This window comes from Eulemur rufifrons, chromosome 16 (assembly GCF_041146395.1).
Source record: "Eulemur rufifrons isolate Redbay chromosome 16, OSU_ERuf_1, whole genome shotgun sequence".
Lineage (NCBI taxonomy): Eukaryota > Metazoa > Chordata > Mammalia > Primates > Lemuridae > Eulemur > Eulemur rufifrons.
Window position 1 is genome coordinate 96,304,048 of NC_090998.1, and position 19,669 is coordinate 96,323,716.

The 19,669-nt window shown below is 57.7% G+C and overlaps 1 protein-coding gene across 1 annotated transcript in view; it reads left to right on the forward strand.

Moving 5' to 3' along the window:
• Nucleotides 1-13,731, forward strand: part of MOV10L1 (Mov10 like RNA helicase 1) — a 63,563-nt gene extending 49,832 nt beyond the window's left edge. The window contains exons 22-26 of the mRNA XM_069490478.1: nucleotides 1,160-1,333; nucleotides 6,447-6,596; nucleotides 12,666-12,773; nucleotides 13,391-13,528; nucleotides 13,636-13,731. Coding sequence (XP_069346579.1) covers nucleotides 1,160-1,333; nucleotides 6,447-6,596; nucleotides 12,666-12,773; nucleotides 13,391-13,528; nucleotides 13,636-13,731 — 666 coding nt within the window. The remainder of the gene's footprint in view (nucleotides 1-1,159; nucleotides 1,334-6,446; nucleotides 6,597-12,665; nucleotides 12,774-13,390; nucleotides 13,529-13,635) is intronic.
• Nucleotides 13,732-19,669: the final 5,938 nt, after the last annotated feature.

A 19,669-nucleotide genomic window follows, 5' to 3' on the forward strand; every position in this document is an offset into this window, starting at 1 on the left:
CATTTGCCGGCAGTCGGGGCTGGGGGTCTTCAGGCTGAGGAAGGCCTCGTGTGGGACCACCCCCAGGAAGAGACGGCGGCTGTGAGCAATGGCCGGACCTAGAGGCGCCCACGAGCTCTGCTGCCGCAGGAGGCGTGTTTCCCGCTCCAGATACCACTGTGCCCGAGACCTGCCAGCCGCTGCTCTCGGGGGGAGGTGCCGCCCTCGAGACAGAGAGGAGCTGACGTGCCACCCAGCCACAACAGGAGACCAGTGCGCCGCCACCTCCGTCCCCACCCCGACCTCCAGGGCACACGCTCAGCGTGTGGCCACAGCGCAGGCAGACCCCTGACTCCCAGGAGACGAAGGCTTTGCGCTGCTTTGTGGCCTCACCCTCTGCCCTTCTCCCAGACTGGCTGCAGCCACGGGGACCCCGGCGCAGGACACGGGGGTCCTTTCCCTTTGGAATGGCCGGCCCTCGCCCAGCTGAAGCAGAGCTGCTGTGACAGGAGGTGGAGTCTGGCGTTCGAGTAGCACTTCGGAGGCTGAAATGTTGTAATCACTGAGTTAAAGTTTGACCCCCAAGTCAGAAGTCTGGGGCCGATCGCTGTTCTCATGCCGCACCAAGGGGAGAAGCCCTGTGCCGAGTGCACCTGCCAACAGTTGGAGACACAGCAGAGCTGTTCCACGTGCTGGTGACGCCCGTCACTGTGGGCACAGTGAGGCCTGCGCAGGGCTAGCGCAGCCCTCGGGGTCACTAGGTCCATGAGCCTGGGGGCTGTTCCTTCCCTGCAGCCGAGCTGGGACAAGGCTCATGGGGTTTGTGTCAAGGCCAGGGGAGCAAGACAGCAGGTCCAGAGCAAAGCTCGTGGTGGGCAAGGGAGGCTCTGCCTGCCTCTGGCCTGCCGGCTCCTGGTGCCCTTGGAGAGGCTCCTCGGCTGCACCCAAACACAGGAGAGGAAAGAGAGGCCATCTGCTCTGCTCCCAATGTCCACGTTTTCTACTAAAATGGACTTGAGGGGCCTGTTCTGGTGGCAGGTGGCGCTTGCGGGCTCGGGGGGCACGGGAGGCTGCCCTCGGGTGGAGGTTGGGTGGTTCTTGCATCTGCCACGCAGACCTCTCCCTTGAAAGAAGCAGTCTGTGCTGATGTGCTGTGACCCTTGCCTGTCCTCTCCTGCAGGTCACGAAGCTCGTGAAGAACTACAGGTCCCACGCTGCGCTGCTGGCCCTGCCCTCGCGGCTGTTCTATCACCGGGAGCTGGAAGTGTGTGCAGACCCCGAAGTGGTGACCTCCTTGCTGGGCTGGGAGAAATTACCTAAGAAAGGCTTCCCTCTCATCTTCCACGGCGTGAGAGTGAGTTGTGTTTGGAACTGTTACGTGACTGGGTCTGGGTGCCACGTGGGGCTTGTGGTAGGAGGTCGTCCGTCACAGGCCAGCGCCTCGAGCACAGTGTGCCAGTCTCGCCTGAGGGAATCGGTGGCCGGGTGTTCACCGAGTGCCTGGGGGGGCAGACGCCGCATGTCCCTAGAGAGCGGAACAGGGTCAGAGGGCTTGTGTCTCTTCAGCTCGGGTGCCGACACCTCCTGCCAGGTGAGTCGCACACACACAGCGCCCAGGAGTGGTGGGTGCCCAGCGCGGGGCAGGCGGCACAGGCACTGTTGCTCAGCGCGAGCGTCCGACGAGCGCTGGGTGGCAGGAGAGAACCAGGCCCGCAGAGCCCTGCAGATGTCGAGGGCTCGGGGTCAGCGAGGAGGCTGGGAGGCGGGCAGGACCCAGGGAGCTGGGCTGCAGGCTGCACACCCACCGCAGACGGCAGCACCACCCACTGCTGCGCCGTCTCCCTGGGGACAGAGTGTCCGAGTGGCCAGCAGGACAGGCAGGCAGCACAGGCCTCACCAAGTTCAAGACTAGCCTGGGCAACATAGCGACACCCTGTTTCTACAAAAATTTTTAAAATTAGTTGGGCGTGTTGATGTGTACTTGTCCCAGCTATTTGGGAGGCTGAGGCAGGAGGATCACTTGAGCCCAGGAGTTGGAGGTTGCAGTGAGCTATGATCACACCACTGCACTGCAGCCTGGCGGCAGAGTGAGACCCTGCCTCTTAAAAAAAAAAAAAAAAATCATAGTAAAGGGCATCGCTCTAAGTGAGAAACGGGCCTAACGAGACAAACCAGGTCATCTAGAGAAAACTGCAGAGTTTTCTCGACTTGCGTGTGTGAGGTTCGGCTGGTGCACTGGTGCGTGGGGAGGGTGGTGTTTGTGGATGTCAGTTCTCTACAGGAATCCGCCTCTTCAGTGCAATCTCAGTAAGAGCCACAATAGGCTTTTTCACGGGGAAATGATTACAGAATGGAGTTGGAACTGTGCAAAAAGTTTTATAAAAAACAAAGAAGTTACCTAGTCCACAAGGTAACAGAACATACTACAAAGTTACAGTAAATAGAAGTATACAGTATGAAAACAGTAAGTTGTTGAACAAAAACAGACATAAGAGGGTGGAACAAAGCACCCAGGAACGTTAACTAACTTAGTGGTTTCCAAGTGCTTGGTTACATAGGTGGCTCCAGGCTGGGCCCTGAGGATACAGTGGGCCCCACGGCTTCCTCAAGGCTCAGCTTCAGAGCACGTGGCCCTGCCGTTGGGGCAGAGAGGGCCTCACCCCGGGCCTGGTGCCCACTCTCCCCACATGCTCGCCCTGCACCCCTCGGGTCTGCTCCAGCACCCGCCCCGAGCGTGCGCCCGCTCCCCACCTGTGGGCAGCTGTGCCGGGGGCTCTGGAGGGACCTGTGCATTCGCGGCTGTGCCTCCTGTGCCTCAAGCTCCCGACAGGACACCTAGGATGGGCCACCCGGGCAGCTGTGGCCTTGCCACCACGAGGAGGGCACTGCAGACAGGCCCGTTGGTCCTCAGGCTTCTTGTAAGTTGAGCAGCAGGACGGCCCTGGCGGAGCTGAGCAGTGCGGCCTGGTCCTTGCGGAAAAGATGGGCCGGCCTCTGGCTCATGCGTGTTTCCCGTCTTCTGCTTCACCGTTTTCAGCTTTGCCTTTAACTGCTTGTCCTGACTCACCTTGCGGACGTCTCTGCACCTACCTTGCTGTGTTAGACTCCCTGCAGGTGAGCGGCCGGTCTGCGTCCCCACTCCCGCCGTGCGCGGCGCACACCTGCCCTGCTCCAGACAGCGGGGCTTCCTCTGGATTCTCTTTTTGATTCAAGAGTGATAGAGAAGTTTTTTTTTCTTAATTTTCAAGTAGGAAAGAAATTTTTGGTCACCTCCTTTTCTGTTTCTAATTTTATTAGGTCTGGTCAAGGATTTTGGCCTGTAAACTCAAGTTACTGCCTTTAAAAATGTGTGGCCACTTAGGTGTCAGTTTGGTAGGTGCTGAGGGCACACCAAGAGCGTCACATCCCCGTCCCGGGGATGGGAACGGTCCTTCCCATGGACGCCGAGCTCCGCTCCACGTGTCCTGACCTGGAATCCGTCCGTGAGGTGCACCCTCGGCGGGGGGAGGCCGTGACGTCTCACATTGCAATTGTGCTTTTCCTCAGATTCTCTTAGGATCTCTGACCTTTCTTCCTCACGTATTTAACTGCTGTTTCATGCGTACGACTGATTGTGTCGTCTTCCTCACTAACGTCTTTCTGTACTTTGTGTTTTCAGCCTTGAATTCCATCTTGTGATATTAACACTGCGACTTCCTTCCCCATACCTGGTGTTTCCTCACTCTCTGTTTTTGCTCTTTGTCATTTTGCCTTAGTTGTAGTTCTTAGAAGCAGAATTCAATTTGGGAGTCGCTACTTTTAACACCTTGACTGCCACACTAGGGAAAAAATTTTTTCTTTGGGGCCACAGTGTTTTATTACGAAAATAGAATAAAAACTTCAAAAACAAAATGATCCTTTCTAATTTAATGAAAAATTTGTTATTTTTTTATTGTTTTCTATGCATGTGTCATATGCAATTGTCAATATTAATTGTAACAATAGGAACGTCAACAAGGTTTTCACAAAGCCAACCGTAGGGTTTTGCCCAGGGGTCCAGCCGTCACACAACACGTGTGCTACAGCGTGGCACGTGAGTTGCCCGGGCACCACACGGCTCCCGAAGTAAAGAGACCTCTGAGTTACATGCATTTCCCGAAGCCCCAGGCTCAAAACTAGCATGCGTGAAGTACAACTCACACCGCGGTTAATGTGTTGATGAGATTCATCAGCCCAGTCTGGTGACTCCACTTACTGCTTCGTCTTTGCCCTGTTACCTGTTGTGTTTCCTCTTTCTCCTTACTTTTTCTAGTTGATTGGTTGCACGTCATTGAATTTTTTCTCATCAATTTAGAAGTTCTGCTGTAAGTTTCTGTGTCATTAAGCTTTTTTTAAGGGCACTTCAATCATTTACTATAAATCTAAAGGGATAAATTATATATGGCTTAACAAAAAAAATCCTGAAAATTAGTAAATTCTTACTGCTTTATCTGGTATTCACTTTTTTTAAATTGTGGTAAAGCACATATAACATAAAGCTGATATTAACCATTTCTAAGTGAAAAGTATTAAGTATATTCACATTGTTTTGCAGTCAATCTAGAGAACGTTTTTATCTTGCAAAATTGAAACTTTGTACCCGTAAAACAATTACTTCCCTCCCCCCAGCCCTTGGCAGCCACCATTCTACCTTCTGTCTCTAAGAATCTGACGGCTCTGGGGACCTCATGTAAGTGGAATCACACAGTATTTGTCCTTCTGTGTCTGGCTTGTTTCACTTAGTACACGGTCCTCAAAGTTCATCTCTGCTGCAGAGCTGAAGAATATTCCATTGTATGGGCCGGGCATGGTGACTCACACCTGTAATCCCAGCACTTTCAGAGGCTAAGGTGGGAGGATCACTTGAGGCCAGGAGTTCAAGACCAACCTAGGCAACATAATGAGACCCCCATCTCTACAAAAAAATGTTTTAAAGTAGCTGGGCGTGGTGATGCTGGTAGCCCCAGCTACTCAGGAGGCTGAGGCAGGAGGATCGCCTGAGCCCAGGAGTTGTGTTTTTGTCAATGAATTTTAAGAGTTCCCTATGTATTTTGAGTATTAACTCCTTATATATGATTTACAAACGTTTTCTCCCATTTCATAGGTTATTCTTTTATTCTATTGATTGTATCGTTTTCATGGAAAATTTTAATTGTGATGTAGTCTTTTTTTGCTGTTGCCTGTGGCTTTGGTTCATATCCAAGAAATCATTGCCAAATCCAGTGTTGGGGAGCTTTCCTGTGTGTTTTCTTCTAAGAGTTCCGTAGGTGTAGGTCTTACGTTTAGGTCTTTGGTCCATTTTGAATTAATTTTTTTTTTTTGAGACAGAGTCTCACTCTGTTTCCCGGGCTAGAGTGCCTCGGCGTCAGTCTAGCTCACAGCAACCTCAAACTCCTGTAGCTGGGACTACAGGCATGCGCCACCATGCCCGGCTAATTTTTTCTATATATATTTTTAGCTGTCCATATCATTTCTTTCTATTTTTTAGTAGAGGCGGAGTCTCGCTCTTGCTCAGGCTGGTCTCGAACTCCTGACCTCGAGCGATCCTCCTGCCTCGGCCTCCCAGAGTGCTAGGTGAATTAATTTTTGTATGTAGTGTAAGGTGTGGGTTTATTTTCATTCTTTTACCTGCAGATATCCAGTTTTCCCAACACCATTAGTAGAAAAACTGTTTTCCCCATTGATTGGTCCTGGAACCCTTGTCACAAATCACTGGACCACATACACGAGAGTTTACTTCGGAGCTCTCTGCTGTGCTCTGTTGGCCTGCGTGTCTGTCTTTGGCAGTGCGTCCCACTGATCTTTAAGGAAGAGCGTTTTCAAGATGAGCAGGACCCTCTGCTCTGGAATAGGAACGCTCCAGGACAGTGCAAGGTGCTTCAGGTGTAGCCGAGGGCGAGTGGGAGGGCGAGAGTCAGGGTGAGTGGGGAGCACCTGGCCTGCGACGGCCTCGCTGCAGCCGCCGTGGACGGACCGTGACTGGCCGCCTCGTCAGGCTGTGCCATCTGCTCTTGCCACGGCTCCCTGGGCTCTGGTGTGCTGGCGCCCTTCCCCGGCCTGGGTGCTGGGATCCGGCCGCGACAGGCCCTGCAGGCCCTGCCGGCACACACCCTGCGCGTTGCCAGGCAGTCCCTGCACACCCTTCATGCAGCACAAGCCCGGCCTCCACAAAGGAGCTTCCCTGGCGTCCTCTCCTGTGTGTCAGTCCCTGCCTGACGGGTCCCTGTAGCCAGTCCTTCTCCTTCGTAGCCTTTGGTACAGTTGCAAGTGACTTCCCAGCTCTGTGACGATGTGACGACATCTACCCTGCTGGGATATAAACTCCACAGAGAGCAGGGCTCTCCGCCATGTTCCTGTGTATTCTCAGCACCGACTTCAGCTCCGTGGCCACGGCCCTCGGCAGACAGACGTTCCTAGCGTAGTGACGTTTTCTCTCCTGATTCCCGCAGGGCAACGAGGCTCGAGAAGGGAGAAGCCCGTCCTGGTTCAACCCCGTGGAGGCTGTCCAGGCCATGCGCTACTGCTGCCTCCTGGCGAGGAGCGTCTCTAGCCAGGTGTCTGCCAGCGACATCGGTGTCATCACGCCCTACCGAAAGCAGGTATTCTCGCTCAGACAGCCTCGCCCTGGGAGGTCCCTGGGGCCCCTCCTCAGTTCCTGGAGCCCGTGGGAAGCAGGGACGGGCTCGCTGTGCAGAGCAGCAGGACCACACGTGAAAGATGCTCCCCAGGAGAGGTTGGCGAACTGCAGCCCACTGGCCGGTTCCAGCCAGCTGCCCGCCTGTCTACAGCCCAGAGCCTGGAATGGCTTTTGTATTTCTGAACGGTTGCATTGTAGAAATCTATATGAGGATTACATAATGTCCTTGATATTTGGCCTTTAAGAAAAAGTTTGCCAACCCTGGCTCTAAACCAGTCTCTCAGTGGGGCACTGTTGCTATTTTTGAATGGGTCAGTTCTCATTTCATGTGATTCTGTCACATAATTGTAGGGTGTGAGCATCCCTGACCCCCAGGTGCTGGTCCCAGTAACACTCACCATTTGCTGGACAACCAGGAGCTACACACACACACACACACACACACACGCACTCAGAGTTACCCTGGAGTCGTGCTGGGGCGCAGGCGCCTTCCCTGCCAGACAGACAGATTTCAGTCGTGGAGCGTTCGCCCCTGGGGTGTTCATAGCACCAGCAAAGCAGGAGAGGCTGAGCCCACAGGCAGTCATGGTGACAGGAAGCCTTCACTGAGCACACGCCGGCGTGCAGCGCCCTGGGCGAGCCCTTCAAACACGCCGTTTCCTTTTTCTGAACTTGGGACCTCATGAGGTGAGCACTCGGCTCTCCCAGTGGTACAGAGGTGCTTATAGAGGCCTCAGGAGGTGAGTGACTTGCTGAGTGTCACACAGCTGTTGGAATTGGGTTTGCACCAAATTCAAACCCACGGCCCCGTCTCTCGACTGTTAGGTTGTGAGTGGTTTGCTGCACAGCCTGTCCTGACCTGTGACGCAGAGGACACGCTGCCCAGCACCTGCTGTCGTGTCCCAGGCGTGTCCTGCACCTGCGGGGCTGTCTCTGAGTGCAGCACATTTATGCTCCTAATTATGACTTAATCTTTCACATTGTGTCTCTCGGGTAAGTTGCCAACCTGCCTCTCTTGATTCTCTTGCTGCTTTTTTTTTTTTTTTTTTTTTTTGATGTGGTAAATATTGTAAGAAATCCTTTCAGATGGAAATGAGTGAAGAAAGTTAATTGTTGGCCTATGAGATCAAAAATGTTACTGTTGTGTTGTTTCAGACTGAAGTCCTTCCCTGGATATTTCTCCTAAACCCACGAGCAGTCTGGGCTTAATCTAGGGGTGTCTTTCTTTGAACTTTTTGAAGACTAGTTTTGCTGCCTGTAGGGTTCTTGGTTGGCATTTATTTTGTTGTTCTTTCAGCATTTTCGAGCGTACCACCGCCCTGCCTCTGGGCGCTGAGGTTCAGCTGAGAAGCAGCCCTTCTCCCGTGGGACAAGTGTCTCTTGCTGCTTCCAGCACTTGGCCTTGGGCTTCAGCAGTTCTCTGTGACGTGTCTGGCTGTAGATCTCTTCGTGCTTCTCTTACCTGGATTTTGTTGAGCTTCTCGGATATGTAGGTTAATGTTTTTCATCAAATTTAGGAAGTTTTTGGCCGTATTTCCTCCCATTTTTTTCTGGGGTGCAGCAGCTGTTCTTCCGCAGCTGTGCTTCGTGTGTCGGGCTGCTGGGTAGCTGGACGCTCCCACGGGGTCTGTTCCTTTCTCTCCTGTCTTCTGCCTTCAAAGTCCACCTTTTTCCCTGCCATTTTGCGTCTGCTGTGGAGCCCTTCTCGTGAACTTTGGTTGTTAGACTTTTTAACTGTTACACTTTTCTTCAGTTTTTTAATATTGTTTCCTTTAGCTCTTTGGACATACTTACAATAGCTGCTTCTTGAAGCCTTTGCTAAACCCGCCGTGTGGAGGTGCTCACGGTCTCGGCGATGCTTTTCTCCTTGAGTGTGGGTCACCCTGTCCTGTTTGTTTGCATGTCTCCCAGGAATTGTAGAAAATACATCCTGACAAACATGGATCATGGCTCCCCCTTGGAGAGTGTGCTGTTGCTGTTTTGTTTGTGTTTGTGTCTTTGCTTAATAGCTGCCTGAACTGAATCTGCAGCGTCCCCACAGTAGGTGACAGCTAATGTACTGTTGAGTTTTTGGCTTTTTGTTTTGTTTTGTTTTGAGACAGAGTCTCACTCTGTTGCCTGGGCTAGAGTGCCGTGGTGTCAGCCTAGCTCACAGCAACCTCAGACTCCTGGGCTCAAGCAATCCTCCTGCCTCAGCCTCCCGAGTAGCTGGGACTACAGGCATGCGCCACCATGCCCAGCTAATTTTTTCTATATATATTTTTAGCTGTCCATATAGTTTCTTTCTATTTTTAGTAGAGACGGGGTCTCACTCTTGTTCAGGCTGGTCTCGAACTCCTGAGCTCAAACGATCCTCCCTCCTCGGCCTCCCAGAGTGTTAGGATTACAGGCGTGAGCCACCGCGCCCGGCCCCTGTTTTTTCATTAGTACTTCAAGCCTGGCGTCCCAGGGGCCACCTGTGTCTGCCCGGCTTCGTGTCTGGCCTGCAGTGAGGCAGCCGTGTGCTCCACACCCACCCCGCAAGGTGCCGCCCGCCCGGGGGCCACGCATGGGAGGAGCACGAAGCTCAGGCTGTTTTGTCTCCCCAGCTGCTCCTTTGCACTGGCCCTTCCTGTCTCCTGGGCCTCAGCTGTCGGCCCTCAGAGTACAGCCTCACTCGCCCCCCCGGGGAGGAGCCCCCAGACTGTTGTCACCCAGAGGTCAGTTTTTCAAGCATAGACGCTTCTTAGAGTGTGCACGTCTTTGGTTGATTTCCTGAGCGCACCATTGCTTGTGGGGGAGCAGCTCGTCCGTCTCCTCACTCAGCTGTCACCGTCTTGCCGGGCTTTGTTCTGACCTGGATCCGTTCAGCTGTACCTGCCAGAAGCCCATCGGAACCCAGCTCGGGGACCCACATGCCACCACCCCGTGCCTTGCTGGGGGGACGTCCACTCTGCAGAGTTGCACCTGCCCCTCCCCAGACTCCGCGACTCGGCTCAGGCGTCTCCTCACGGCCTCCTGAGCCGGGGGAAGCTTCCCAGGGCTTCCGCGCTCACCCTCGCCATTCACGGCCTCCGTGGCCTGGTGGGTCTCTCCGCTAGGCTGTGGTTTTCCTCATGCCCTGGCTGGGACTCTGCCCAGTGCGCAGCACAGAAGCCAGCGCCCAGTAGGCCCGTGACTTCCTTAAATGAGCAAGTCACTCGTCTGACCAGACAGGCCGAGCAGCCAGCAGGTGGTGAAGTCAGGTCTTCAGCGGGCAGGAGGGAGGTGGCCTGGGAGCCACCAGCCCGGCAGTGGGGTGAGGCCTGTGCACAGGGAGCCCTTCCTGCGCCCCCGTCCCCCCACCTTCGTCCTCTCCTCTCCTGCAGGGCTCCACTGGCCTGCTCCGCAGCGGGTCCCGGTGCTTGCAGTGGAGCCCAGCCCCTCGCGGCTCTCTGGCGTGTGCCTCGCAGGAAGGCGCCGTGTGCCCATGTCTGTCCCCTCATCACAGCGTCAGCCGCTGGCTGCTGCCTGCACAGCCCAGGCGAGCTGGGTGAGCGCCGCCTTGGCCTCTGGCCTGGGAAGGGGCATGGGAGCCCCAGCGCCGCAGTCTGGGCCCGAATGCTGGGCTCACCGCGCCCCCCCTCCCCCGCCCCGTGTCCCCTCACCACGAGCCCTCTGCAGGCCCACACGCGGGGGGACGCCCTCGTCTCGAGGGACGCACACAGTCAGGGTCCCTACCCCACGGCGGGTGTCCCATGAGACGAGAGACGGGTGCGTCGGGAGATGTTCCTTGAGGTGGTCGGGGACTTGAGACCCTTCCTGTGTATTGGCCGTCCCTCGCTGCTCCCACCTGGTGCTGCTGCGCGTGATGCTCGGTGGGTTTCCCTGGGCGCTTTGCCGTTCTCCGCACGTGCTCCGTGTGGCAGGTGCGCAGACTCTGTCACAGCTGCCTTCTGCACCGCTGCCGTTGTTAGGGAGACGTTTTTAACTTTAATGTTGTCAAATATAGATAGTTCCCTTTATAGTTGGTGCTTTTGGTTTTTTATCTAAGAAATCCTTGCCTGTCTGGAGGTTGTGAAGTGTTTCCCTGCCTCCCTTCGGGAGCCTCCGTGCGCCCTTCCCGCGTCAGATCGTGACCCGCTGGCGGGGCTGGGTTTGTCTCCCCTCGTGTGTGTGTGTGTGTGTGTGTGTGTGTGTGCCCGGCCCTTCCCGTGCCGACGCGTGTCCTGCCGCTCAGCGCGTCCTGCTGGGGGCACGGGCTCCCTGGGAGGGCACGGGCTCCCCGGGAGGGCACGGGCTCCCCGGGCTCCCCTCCAGCGGCTCCTCACGGGCTCGGTGACCTGGGCTTCGTGACTCATTGGCGTGCGGAGGTGCAACCCCACGGGCTTTGTGCTCTTCCTTGTGAATTTTAGAAATTCCACTTTTTCTCCCAAAATGTATTTTTTTCTCCTTGGCAACAGTTTATCAATATATCTTGTTTGAGTTTTCTGGTTTGTTTTTTTATTTACCTTTGCATTTTTTATCTCCCTTATGTTTCAAGGTTTGTGTTTCTTCTGAAATTCATCTTTTAATAGTTATTTCAACAAAGGCCCATGAGTGAGTGGCAAATTATTTAGAACTTACCTGAAAACATTCATTTAATCACCTCCGGCTTGAGTTTCAGCTCAGCTGTTCCTCCAGTGCTCGGAAGATGTCTCACCCTCGTCTCCCGGTGTGTGCTCTGCTGGGGAGCCCACTCTAGCCTGTTTTTCCTTCATTTTTAAGCAATGCCTTTTTTTCATATTTTGGTTCCCTTTATTCTGGTGTTGTGCCGTCTCCCTACACCGTGCTGAGCTGTGAACCCGACAGTGTTCAGCTCCCCTCCGCAGGCCCCACGTGCCCCCGTCTCTGCTCTAAGATTGCTGGTGGGCACGTGTCCGGCCTCTCAGCCCACCTTGTGGCCTCTGGACGCCTGTCTCTCCCCGCCTGGGCGCCCGCGAGAACCGCCCAGCCCTCCTCCTGGTGTGGCCCTGCATCTCCTCTATCCAGTGAGCTTTATTTTATTTACTGTGCTCTTTTTTCCAAGATTTCAGATTGGTCCTTTTTTATTTTTTTGCCAACATAACCTATTCTTACTTGTGGGTTTATTCCTTTTTCTCCAAAAGTCTTAAAAATACTTGACTTAAAGTCCTGTCTACCTATTCATTTATTCATTTATTTATAGAGACAGAGTGTCACTCTGTGGCCCAGGCTGGAGTGCAGTGGCGTCATCACAGCTCACTGCAGCCTCCAACTCCTGGGCTCAAGCGATCCTCCTGCTTCAGCCTCCTGAGTAGCTGGGACAACAGGTTGCCACCACTACGCCCAGCTAATTTTTTATTTTTTATGTTCACTGGGCTGGTCTCGAACTCTTGGCCTCAAGTGATTCTCCCACTGTGGCCTCTCAAAGTGCTGGGATGACAAGCGTGAGCCACTGCGCCCAGCCTAAGGTCCTTTTTAAGCCTGCTGAGTTATTTCCATTTCTTCAGGAGCGAGTTCTCTTCGTGGAGTTAGCTAGCTGCTCTCACGATGTCCCTTTTCCTCCTGTGCTTTCCTTTGGTGGCTGCCCACACGCCAGCGCTCAGGCTCTTGGGTGCCATGTCCCTCAGAGAGGGGCTCGGCTGAGGCTTTGGCTGCATGTTGCCCCCTCACCCCGTGAGGAGCTCCTGGAGCCTGGCCCTGCTGCCACGAGCCTGGGTGCGGGGCCACAGCAAGCTGTTAGCGTCCCGGGAGCCCCCCACGCTGGGTTCCCGCCCTGTCCCAGCCACACACATCCCAGCTGAGCAGCGGGCACGCGTCTTCTCAGGTCCCAGCTGGGGTCCCCCGTCCGTGCACATCCATGAACTTGCTCTCCTGGTGACTGTTGACCCCTTGCCCCAGTTTACCTAAAGTCAGGCTTTGTGTTCTAATCAGTTTACAGTTGAAGAAATAGGATACGGAAGTGAGAAGCGGTGCTGCACCTGGGTCAGTATTTGGCTGTCACTGTGCCGTGAAAGAACTGGTCAGATTGGCACAGTGTTGCCATTAATCCTCCTTTTAATCTGTTTTAAAGGTGGAGAAAATCAAAATTCTTCTGCGAAATGTCGATCTGATGGATATAAAGGTTGGATCGGTAGAGGAGTTTCAGGGGCAAGAACATTTGGTCATCATCATTTCAACGGTAGGTATCCGGTTTTCAGTGCACGTGGCAGTCGCCTGGCGGTGGGGGCTCGGGCAGGTCGGGGAGGCAGGACAGTCGCAGGTGGAGCCTCCGGGCCGGACACCGTCGTCAGCACAACTGCAGGAGGTTCTTAGAGAAAACACTCAGAGATCAGGAGCGAGGAGAGCAGAGCAGGGACCCAGGACAGAGCAGTGAACGTGCAGGAGGAGGGACCCGGTGCTGAAGGGTGCGGAGCACAGGCGGGGGCTGCCGGGAGGCTGGTGCCCGGCCCACGCCACGGCTCCAGCGGTGCCACCAGCAGACACCACGCTCCACACCCCAGACTCCACTTCTTATTTTAAATTATCTTTATTGAACGGTACATGTTAATTGCAGATAGGTTAGAAAATTCAGATCCAAAAAAAAAAATCGCCTAAGACCCGCCATCCAGAGATAACCCCCTAGCCGGGGGCGTCTCCGGGCTGCGGACGGTGATGTGGCCACTCCCTGCCCCCTGCCCACCCCTCTGTGAACCGAAAATGCAGTCATACTGCTACTTAACATTTCTAAATATTTTCATGTGTCATGCCCACAAAAAACTTAAAAATACCATGCTTATTCACCTTTGTGTTGTTTAGGTACGGTCAAATGAAGATAGATTTGAAGATGATCGATATTTTTTGGGTTTCTTGTCCAACTCAAAAAGATTCAATGTTGCAATCACCAGACCCAAAGCTTTGCTGATTGTGCTGGGAAACCCTCACGTTCTCGTCCGAGTGAGTCTGTGGGCTGTGGGCTGTGGGCTGTAGCTCGCTCCAGGAGAGAGGGCTCGGGAGGCCCCGCTGTGGAGACATGCTGGGACCGGCTGGTTCTGTCCCCCCAGGACCCCTGCTTCGGGGCTCTGCTGGAATACAGCCTCACCAACGGGGTCTACACGGGCTGCGACCTGCCTCCCGAACTGCAGTCTCTGCAGAGGTGAGTCCTGCTTCTGTCTTCTTAAGGGATGGGCTTGAGGGCTTGCCCAACACTGCACCTCCCCTGCTCCCCCTCCCCTGCACATGCCTGACCGCCACAGCCCCAGGCCCCAGCCCGGCCCCTTCAGCTCACCTGCCTCCCGACATTTCGACATTTCGGGTCAGTGCCGGTCTTCCCTGTGTAGCCTAAGCGAGTGAACACGGCACCTTGCAAAACCCACACCGGCAAAGGAGCCCCTCGCTGGCGGCTTTTCCACGTGCAGCTGTGCCAGGTGATGCCCCTGCCCCTGCCCCCGCCGCCCAGTGGTGCCAGGATCCTGGAGACCAGAGAAATGCCGGGAGCCCAGTGGTCCGCAGTGGCTGCCCTGCCGTGTCCCTCACCTGTGGACCCCTGGGCTCCGCCTGGCCCAGCGCATGTCACTGTTCCTGTCCCCAGGACTCCTGTGGCCCATCCTTGTCTCCCAGCCAGGGCTGCGTGTGTGGGAGGGGCCACGGGGTCATTCTGAGCTGCTCTTGCTGCCAACCTCGGTACGAGCTGGCCTGTTCCTGCCACCAGGCGTCACTGCCACCCTGCCCCGAAATAAATGCTTGAGTAACCCCAGCTGTGTTTCCACCTGGAGATGTGCCTGTGTTGGTGACGACCAGGGTTTCATGTGACCTCTGACCCTGGCTGGGTGCAGTCTCTGGTGATGGCCCCCCATCCTATACTCTGCCCTGACCCAGCCATGTGCCAAGCACCAGGCAAGGCCGCCAGCTCTGCCCAGTGGAGAGCTGCAGCCACGGGCCGGTGGTGCAGAGCGCACAGGGTCTGCTGCCCTGGGCCCCGGTGCTTCCAAGAGGGCACAGCCGGGTGGGCTGAGATGGGGCCCCCACCAGTCCCGTCTGCCCAAGAGCAGCCAGCGCTGCCCCATGTGGGTGCAGTGCCGTGCATAGGCGGGTGGTTGCTGGGGGGACGGTGCAGGCGTGGAGACCTGCACCCCCAAGGCACTGAGGACAGGGTCCCTAGACGAACGTCTCTGGGCCAGAAATAAACTGCAGGCTGGAGCCTGATGGGTGTTTGGGGGCGGCTGGGAGGAGCAGGGCGGGACGGACGCTGCAGGGAGCACTAGGGGCGAGTCCCACACTGTCCCAAACCAGGGGTGTGGAGTCTCCCGGGCTTGGCAGCAGCCTGGGTGAGAAACGAAACCCTGGGCTGGGAGACGCCCTCGGGGCCCAGGTGGGGCAGACCTGGCCGTGCCCGCCGTCTCCACGGGCAGACGCGCGGGCCTGGTCCAGCTCAGAGCTCAGACACCTCGGGCCAGGGACCTGCTGCGGCGCCTTCCTCCAGGAGAGGCAGCTTTGTGCCCTCAGGATGTGGCGTCTGCCTCGGAAGCGAAATTACGAGTCAGAAGAAGGTCTGTGGAGACACCTGGGATCAGAGCTGTGGACCGAAGGTGCAGGTGCACTGAGATCTGCAGCCACAGCTCCTGGAAGCGCTTTCCAGGCCGGCACCTCCTGTGGCTCCCAGTGAGCAGTGGCATTTGGAAATGGAGGCTCTTTCCGGAAAGGTGGCTGGGGTGGTTGTGCTGAGGTGCGTGGGGGCCCAGGCGGGAGCCCAGACAGGGTGGCCCAACAGGAGCTGCACGTGACGAGGCAGCTCGTGGCCGCACTGGGCACCCTCCTGCCCCTGCCGTCCCCAGCAGGAGTGGTGAGTCCCCACCAAGGCCGGAGAGGCTGGCACAGGCCTCAGCGCTGTGGGTGGTCACCTCCACTCTGCCACTAAATTACAGCCCGTGAGGAATTGGCTCTTTCCAAAATCCAGGCAGGAGCAGTGTGGAGGGATCCAGCCCTTTGCAGGCAGGTGGGGGCTCCGTGGGAATTGTGTGCTCGGAGGCGTGTGGGTGGAGGCGGCGTGTGGGTGGAGGACGGCCTCTGCTCACCTGCGGGCACTTGGGCCTGTAAGACTCGTGCTGACACCAGTTCTAGAACAGGATTACCGAGAATTCCAAGATGGCAACAACAGCGTGAACCCAGCCCTGGGCCCAGGGCCTGGTCACAACCTGGCGTGGTACAAGCCTCAGTCTCTTGGCCAGGGCAGCAGCCCAGGGGGGCTGGGAAGTCCTCATGGGCCCCTCCAACGGAGCAGCCTCCCAGGGTGGGAGCGGCAGCCAGGCTCGGCTCACCCTGTGCAGGGTCTGGCTGCAGAGCCGGCGCCGTGGGCAGCTGAGGAAGCAGGAAGCCTGCGGTCGGAGGGACCCAGGGGTCAGGACCGGGTTGGAAGAGCAGGGACTGGTGTGGGGTGTGAGACGTCCTTCCAGCCTCCAGGTCCCACCTCTGAGATGCTGGGCTGGGAGTTGCCTCTGCCTCTGGTGACAGGAAGCACTTTGCCGCCCTGCCCAGGACCCAGGCCCGGGTGGACCAGAGCCACCCAAAAGCAGAGGAGCTTCCCTCCCCCGTCACCCATGGCCCAGCCAGGCCAGGGCTCAGAGCCCAGGTGGTCAGTGAAGACCTGTCCCCTTCCTCCCGGCGGGGCTCCCTCTACCCATTTGTCCGTCAGGAGCAAGTCGTGGTTGCGCAGGGTCTGGGGCGAGGGCACTGCACAGGTGACTCTGGGAGGCATTTTCCTGGAGAGCCTCGTCCCTGCGGCTGCCCCGTGTGCAGCAGCTGAGGTGAGGGCACCTCGTTCCCTCCCACATGCTCGCTGGATACCAGCAGCTCCGCAGGCCCCGCGGTCCCCGTGGCCAGGCCGCCTCCTGCCGCAGCTCACTCAACAGACGCATCTCCCTGACTCTGTCCCTCCACTGGCCTTCCCTGTGCCAAGTTCACCCCTTGACCCAGCGCCCTCTGGCCCCAGGGTCAACCTCCTTGGAAGCACTGCCCACCCAGCAGCGACACGGGATGTGTCCCCTCCACCCCAAAGCCTGCCCTCCTTGGGCGGCCATGCTAACTCCAGGCCCAGCCCCCCAGCCTCTGGGTGCTCCCTGAGACATGCACACGCACACGCACATGCACACACATACACCCGCTCTGGAGGCACCATCCAGCGGCTGGCGTGACCTCTCCAGGCAGGCGCCTAGTGGGCACCCAAGCCTGCCCTCCCTGCAGAGCCAGTTGTGCTGGCCTGGCTCTTGGACACCACCCTGCCACCTCCCTACCTCCCACGTGGCCGTGTCCCCCCCAGCCCATGCCCCTGTGCTGCTGCAGGAGCCCCCGTCAGTCTGATCCGCTGTCATGGGTTACCCGAGGTGACTGGGTGCGTTATCTGGGGTGACTGGGTTATCCCGGGCACTGGGTTATCCCGGGTGACTGCGTTATCCCGGGCACTGGGTTATCCGGGGGGATTGAGTTATCCCGGGCACTGGGTTATCCGGGGGGATTGAGTTATCCCGGGCACTGGGTTATCCGGGGTGACTGGGTTATCCGGGGAGGTTGAGTTATCCCGGGCACTGGGTTATCCGGGGTGACAGGGTTATCCCGGGCACTGGGTTATCGGGGGAGATTGAGTTATCCCGGGCACTGGGTTATCCGGGGTGACTGGGTTATCCCGGGCACTGGGTTATCCGGGGTGACTGGGTTATCCCGGGCACTGGGTTATCCGGGGAGATTGAGTTATCCCGGGCACTGGGTTATCCGGAGAGATTGAGTTATCCCGGGCACTGGGTTATCCGGGGTGACTGGGTTATCCCGGGCACTGGGTTATCCGGGGTGACTGGGTTATCCCGGACACTGGGTTATCCGGGGAGATTGAGTTATCCCGGGCACTGGGTTATCCGGGGAGATTGAGTTATCCCGGGCACTGGGTTATCCGGGGGGATTGAGTTATCCCGGGCACTGGGTTATCCGGGGTGACTGGGTTGTCCCGGGCACTGGGTTATCTGGGGAGATTGAGTTATCCCGGGCACTGGATTATCTGGGGGGATTGAGTTATCCTGGGCACTGGGTTATCCGGGGTGACTGGGTTATCCGGGGGGATTGAGTTATCCCGGGCACTGGGTTATCCCGGGCACTGGGTTATCCGGGGTGACTGAGTTATCCCGGGCACTGGGTTATCCGGGGAGATTGAGTTATCCCGGGCACTGGGTTATCCGGGGAGATTGAGTTATCCCGGGCACTGGGTTATCCGGGGTGACTGGGTTATCCCGGGCACTGGGTTATCCGGGGTGACTGGGTTATCCCGGGCACTGGGTTATCCGGGGAGACTGGGTTATCCCGGGCACTGGGTTATCCGGGGAGACTGGGTTATCCCGGGCACTGGGTTATCCGGGGTGACTGGGTTATCCCGGACACTGGGTTATCCGGGGTGACTGGGTTATCCCGGGCACTGGGTTATCCGGGGAGACTGAGTTATCCCGGGCACTGGGTTATCCGGGGGGATTGAGTTATCCCGGGGAATGGGTTATCCGGGGAGATTTATCCCGGGCACTGGGTTATCCGGGGAGATTGAGTTATCCTGGGCACTGGGTTATCCCGGGCACTGGGTTATCCGGGGGGATTGAGTTATCCCGGGCACTGGGTTATCCAGGGTGACTGGGTTATCCCGGGGAATGGGTTATCCCGGGCACTGGGTTATCCGGGGAGGTTGAGTTATCTCGGGGAATGGGTTATCTGGGAGGATTGAGTTATCCCGGGGACTGGGTTGTCCGGGGAGGTTGAGTTATCCCGGGCACTGGGTTATCCGGGGGGATTGAGTTATCCCGGGGAATGGGTTATCTGGGGGGATTGAGTTATCCCGGGGACTGGGTTATCTGGAGAGTGGGTAGGGCGTGCACTGGACTACCTCACTAGGAAGTAAAGTAAAATATGCTGCAAGCCAGGGGCCGGTGTCTTAGTTCGGAAACGTGCAGGGATCTTTACAAGCGGAGAGAGGGTATGAAAGATAAAAATCAGACAACACAGCCCTGCTCTCCAGCCCAGGGAGGGCAGAGGTGCCCCCACAGCTGGAAGTGTTTGGGCTCGAGACGTATTTGTTGGATGAATTATGGAAGTTAAACCTCCGAGCACACGGAGTGTTTTGCAAAGGTGGTGCACCTATACCCTGTCACGGCGCGAAGGGGACCCGCGCGCAGGGAGGGATCTCTGGGCCAGAGGGTCGTGCCGGCAGCCGGGGCCAGAGCCCGGAGTGGTGCGCGGGCGTCCGCAGGGCCAGCAGGAAAGGCCGGGGCGGCGGGACCTGGGGGCGCAGGCCGGCCAAGGCCCGGGCGGGAGGTCTGCTGACCGGCGCACCCGACTGCGGGGCGGGCGGAGCGATGTGGGCGCTCGCCGCGGTCGGCCCGCGGGGGCGCGAGCTGGGGCCACGGCTGCGGGGAGGGACGCGGTGAGGGCGCGGGCCGGGGGCCAGACGCCCCCAGCGTCCGCGTGCGGGCTGGCGACGCGGTGAGGGCAGTGTCCGGGCGCGGACGGCGTCCGCAGCGCCCCAAGGAGACGGAGCCTCTGCGGGCAGGGGGCACGCGGGGAAGGCGCCCCGGGAGAGGGACGGGGGCAGGAGGAGGACCCCCGCCCCAGGCGCTGGGCGCGACTGCGGAACCCCAGGGCTGGGCCGGGGCTTTGGCGCGGGGGATGGGCGCCACCCCATGTCGCCGTCCCCACCACGGAGCCACCGCCCGCGCCCGAGGGGAGCATGGTCCTCGCCGGGCCTGTCCCCTAGTCCGAAGGAAGAGGGGCCAGTCACTATGAACTGATTTTATTTAAACGTTTTTTTGCAAAGTCATCGCCGGCGCCGCATCTGCGTGGCGGGGGGTGGGGGGGCGGAGCCACGCCGCGGACTTGCCGCAGGTAAACAGCCCCTCCCCGCGGCGGGAGCGGGCCGCTCGGCCCCAGGCAGCGACCGCAGCCGCGCGCCGCTCTGGGCGGGGGTCTCCCCGCCGCCCCCGCGGGAGGGAAGCGCCGGGCGCGGGGCCGGGGCTGCAGCAGAGGCGGGCGGCCGCGAGGGCGGCGGCGGCGGGACCTGCGCCCCCAGCCCGCCCG